Genomic DNA, 5305 nt, shown 5'->3' on the forward strand with positions numbered 1-5305 from the left:
ATCAAAGACAGACTCCAAAGGAAATGAAACATGTTAAGAGGAGATGCTCCTACATTAATTAATGCCATATCTTATTTCTCTGGGATTTGCTCCTCCCCTTATGACAATTATTTCTTATTTAAACAGTAATTCATATCTATCACAACATCGGGAAATCCCAGAATCGATACTGGTTGGCTGGTATCAAAGTATGTATTCAAGGTACAGTAGAAGACTTTTGAAATAAGCATAGAAATCAAATGAATTTAAGCCCAGAAATATCCCAAACCTAATCATTCGCTAGTCGTAATATAGTTTTTTCATTTCTTGGTTTTAGTTTTCAGCCAATGTAATGGTTAAATCCAATCTTTAATTTAAACTTAACTTTTCTAAGGAAACTTGGAGAAGAAGTAAGAGCGAGACAAATTATCGTGATCATATAGATATGTTAATAATATACTAAAGGGGAAGAAGAGATCTTCCTTAATCTGTTCAAGGTATTTCTGCAAAGAAAAAAACTTGTCCCGAAACTAAATAAGAATGTCTTCGAAATCGAATTATGTAAATGTACTGAATGACTGAACATATGCTAAAAGGTAAGAAAATCTCATTTCTAGGAAAAGAGATGAATTCTGAGAAATTCCGAGGAACCAAAAATGAAGTTTCGAGACTGTTCCTTTTTTTCTAGGATTGCAGAATTTTAGGAGGCTCAAAAAAGTTTGAAAAATTTTTACCTATGGTAATTGTGATGATACTTTTCCCGAACTAATCCCTTTGCTAGAAGTTTTTTTCCAAAAGTATAAATATCTTCGATTTTATTTTGAAATCTCGGGTTTTCTATTAACAGATTGATGACCAAACCAGCTAATTTTTCTTACCAGATTTCTTCTATTTACTCAATTGGCATTTCAATAATTTTCTCATCTTGCATTCTTCCCGTTCTAAATAGAATAGATAATTTTAGGAGAGTCGAAAAGCGGGGAAAGATAATTAACAACCGTGCGAAGAGAATGAGACGGCTTTCTGCTTCTGAATTTCAAAAAATGATGACATATCAGGATCCTCAATCCTCTTCACTTGAATGTGACAGCATTCCATCTGTCCACAATGTTATTTTCATCAATGCTCTTAATCAGGCATCTCAAATATAATTGGCTGCGACATAATAATAGCACATCCTTTGATTCATATATATACTAAAAATGCTTGTGCGAAAAGAAAATCAAATGATTGAATGAACGAAATATAATTTATTAAGGAAAATTAATTGCAAAGAATTTATATAAGGAAAGTTAATGAGCATAAGTGATAATATGCAGGTTATTATAGTTTTGGTAGGGAATGATCACCGAAATCTTTCGTAATGGAGTATTTATTCACCAAACATCTTCAGATTTATTACTGCCAAGAAACTTGTTTACCTTTTGATTAATTATTAAAGTTAGTTGGACAAGAGTAAGCATTATGTCATTACACCAGCAATAATAATTTTGACAAACATGTTTACTTCACCGATCATAAATGAAAGTAAAAATTTTCAGGAATGTTGATTTACTTTGAAAAACCTTCATTTTTATTTGCTTTATGAAATACGAGAAAATACGAAATCAGCCGATCAATTTCAATTCCAATGAATCCTCAATGAAAACAGTTTAAAACGAGCCATGTGACGAAAATGCCATTAACAGAGACGAAAAGTTTAGGAAATTTCTAATTTTGGAAATGAAAGATTAGTATTCATCCTCCACAGGATCAAACGAATCTGCACCAACTTCTTCGTAGTCTTTTTCAAGTGCAGCCATATCTTCACGTGCTTCTGAGAATTCACCTTCCTCCATTCCTTCACCAACATACCTAAAATAATGAACAGAGAAGGAAAAGATCGCTTCGGCGTTCTCGGTGATATAACTGAATATTCATTTAATGCAGTTTTATATAATTGGAATTCCGAACATTTCACTACAATATTCGTCGCATTCTCTCATTGTTAAAGTGAATAATAACGAATTAATGATAAGAGAAATTTACCAATGTACAAAAGCTCGTTTGGCGTACATGAGGTCGAACTTATGGTCCAGTCTGGCCCATGCTTCAGCAATAGCTGTCGTGTTGGAAAGCATACAAACAGCACGCTGAAGTTTAGCCAAGTCACCGCCAGGTACCACAGTTGGTGGTTGATAGTTGATCCCGACTTTGAAACCGGTTGGACACCTCGAAATCATATATTTCAAATACTGCTTGAAAAACAAAAGGAACATTGTAAATGATTTAAAGTTGAACTATCCGAATATTGCGACTAACAAAAAAAGTTTACTTACGAATCCAATTAACCGCTCATCAAACTGTCGAGAGATGGAGATCAAACACTAACACAAAATCTTACCAATCGACAAAGTGAATGGCACGTTTTGTCTTAATCATCGCAATGGCTGAATTTACATCCTGCAACAGATTGGAAATCTATAGTTTATAAAAAAGAATTCCCATAATTCAACTGTTGTTCTTCTGTAGATTGAATTTCACTTTTGCGTAGAATACATGAATCTGAAGAGAAGCCTCCATAGATATGTTTTCTGCAAGGCTTTTAGAGAAAGATTATTGCATTGATGCTTCAAATATTACAAGTTCATATTCCTTTACTTTACGTTTAATATCATTATAGGAAAAAAAACAAAGTTGGTAAATCCTGAAAAAAAAATTTGTCTACCTTTGGCACCACATCTCCACGATATAACAAACAGCACGCCATATATTTACCATTTCGTGGATCACATTTGACCATTTGGCTGCCTGGTTCAAAACATTTATTAGTGATCTCCGAAACGGATAACTGCTCGTGGAAAGCTTTCTCACTAAAAAATAATGGTTTAATGAACAATAGCTAGTGTAAAAATTAATGTTAAAAGAGTATTGACAAATGTAAAAAAAGAAAAGAAAAAAGAGTTACGCTGAGATGATTGGTGAATAAGTAGCAAGTGGGAAATGAATTCGTGGATATGGTACCAGATTCGTCTGAAATTCGGTCAAATCCACATTCAGTGCGCCATCGAAACGTAATGATGCTGTTATTGAGCTCACAATTTGTGCAATAAGTCGATTCAAATTAGTATAAGTTGGACTAAAAAGAATAATTCATATGAAGAAAATATCTCTAAACTTTCAAGGAGATGACACGATATGAAACATTAGTTTCAAGAAAAAATGCCTTTTGATATCAAGATTTTTCCGACAAATGTCATAAATGGCTTCGTTGTCTACCAAAAAAGAGCAATCCGAGTGTTCCAAGGTAGTGTGTGTAGTCAAAATTGAATTGTAAGGCTCAACCATCGCTGCAAAACGTTTACATTTTTTATTTAAAAATATTAATTAATATTTTCTTCATAATTCCTTCTAATTCATCATGCTTGCTTTACCCTTATCTCGTTATTGCCCAACATGGGAGATTTCCTGTCACGGTACTATCATAATGTGAAAGTTTTACATTATCATTCCTTGCATAAGACATGCTTTGAAAAACAAATATGAATAGGGTCCACTTGAAATTATATTTTCCAATAAATTAAAAGACACCTGTGCTTATTTGTGGTGCTGGATAAATACTAAATTCGAGTTTCGCTTTTTTTCCATAATCAACGGACAGTCGTTCCATCATCAACGATGTAAATCCGCTACCAGTACCACCACCAAAGGAATGGAATATCAGGAATCCTTGCAAGCCATCACATCGTTCTGTTAGTTCTGAAAAACAATTTAATAAGATTTCAAACTCTTTAAATCTAATTAAAAATCATAATGTAACTTTCAAATCCTCAATAAAAGCAATAGGGCAGAGAATTTCCTGAAGCCGCCTATATATATTTTGCTACGAATTGAACTGTTGCTTCATAAAACGGAGAAAAAAGCAAATTTCGAATTGTCTGGTAATCTTTTATAGTAATAAACAGCTAGCTTGTTAAGTTTAATTATTCAATCAGATAATGTTTAGGTGTCAAAAAGTTCCAGTAGTACTTCGAATTCGATCCATACATACATCAATCAATTCTTTCCCAATAGTATAATGTCCGCGAGCATAATTGTTTGCTGCATCTTCCTTTCCGGAAATGAGCTGTTCCGGGTGGAAGAGCATTTTGTAAGTTCCCGTGCGCACTTCATCTATTAAAATTTTGTGAAGGATAATGATGACACCACAACTATTTGTTGATAATCAACACTACGAATAACTTTTTACTGCTAAAGATCTCGAAATGTAACTTACCAAAACTATTTGAAGAGCAAATAATGACTTACCAACGACAGTAGGTTCTAGATCGATGAATATTGCTCGTGGAACATGCTTTCCTATTCAGAAAAAAAGAAAAATAAACAAAACATAGAACAAAATCACAATCATAACTGATAACTTATCAATTTCTTACAAATAGTTCATGCAATCTCTTTTGCATTAGATTTGCATCCAACGGCAGGACAATCTTATCTGCAAGACTGATATTGTCGATGATAGTGTAATCCTTATTACAAAAAGTTGGAGCCAATATAGTCCGAAAAAGATTCTTAAATTTCGAGCGAAATTACCAGCTTGTGTTTCACTGAAGAATGTGTTGTAGGAGCTATCTTCAATACCAAGACTTTCATCGGTTGGTAACATTCCATCCGGCTGAACACCATGCTCTAGGCAGTACAACTCCCAACATGCATTACCAATTTGAACACCAGCCTGGCCAACATGCAGGCTTATCACCTCACGCTGCAATTCGTTGAACAATCGTGCAAAAGGATGAGAACATGTCAAACAGATTTTTAAAGTAACTAGCTTTATAACTGTTTGAGTATGCATATTTTTTTGGAAGATATTCTGCAAAACAAATTTTATAGTATTTTGCCGTTCCTTTCAACTGATGTTTGATTCATACTGTCAATAGAAAGGAAAAGAACAAGAAATCAAATATGGTAATTTACCTCGCAAGTGGTATTTGTGAAAAAGTAAAACATAATGGAGAATTAATGATATGATGAAGTCATTGTTAATTATTTCTTCATTTTCATATCACAAGAGATGATAGAGATTGGAAGTGAGGAGGAAAGAGGAAGAATAAAGTAAAGTTGAGAAGCACGTGACCTTAGAGTTTCATCGAGATTAATAATATTTCGTTTCGTTGTTGGGAACAAAAAATAAAGTAGAATGTTTTCATGTGCAAAGCTGGTTGGAGCATCCAAAAGATGAAGTTATTAGGTTTGAGAAAAACCAATGCAACAATTAGCTTATTTAATATTTTAATACTAATAATGGTATGATACCGTGAGTTTTAAAAAAAGTTACCATTTTCCC

The 5305-nt window shown here is 33.3% G+C and overlaps 1 protein-coding gene across 2 annotated transcripts in view; it reads right to left on the reverse strand.

Annotated features, from left to right (window-relative positions):
* Positions 1-1550: 1550 nt before the first annotated feature.
* The window catches only part of LOAG_12328, a 4447-nt gene continuing 692 nt past the window's right edge, over positions 1551-5305 (reverse strand). The window contains exons 2-11 of one of the 2 annotated variants that reach the window (XM_020448522.1): positions 4552-4723; positions 4267-4317; positions 3988-4131; positions 3550-3717; positions 3185-3308; positions 2927-3097; positions 2687-2831; positions 2363-2421; positions 2008-2190; positions 1551-1833 (exon numbers count right to left, since the gene is read on the reverse strand). In XM_020448522.1, the coding sequence (XP_020301341.1) occupies positions 1710-1833; positions 2008-2190; positions 2363-2421; positions 2687-2831; positions 2927-3097; positions 3185-3308; positions 3550-3717; positions 3988-4131; positions 4267-4317; positions 4552-4723 (1341 nt within the window). In that variant the 3' untranslated portion in view covers positions 1551-1709. The remainder of the gene's footprint in view (positions 1834-2007; positions 2191-2362; positions 2422-2686; positions 2832-2926; positions 3098-3184; positions 3309-3549; positions 3718-3987; positions 4132-4266; positions 4318-4551; positions 4724-5305) is intronic. The other variant, XM_020448523.1, reaches the window with a different exon arrangement.

The sequence above is a fragment of the Loa loa genome (assembly GCF_000183805.2).
Source record: "Loa loa unplaced genomic scaffold supercont3.119, whole genome shotgun sequence".
Classification (NCBI taxonomy): domain Eukaryota; kingdom Metazoa; phylum Nematoda; class Chromadorea; order Rhabditida; family Onchocercidae; genus Loa; species Loa loa.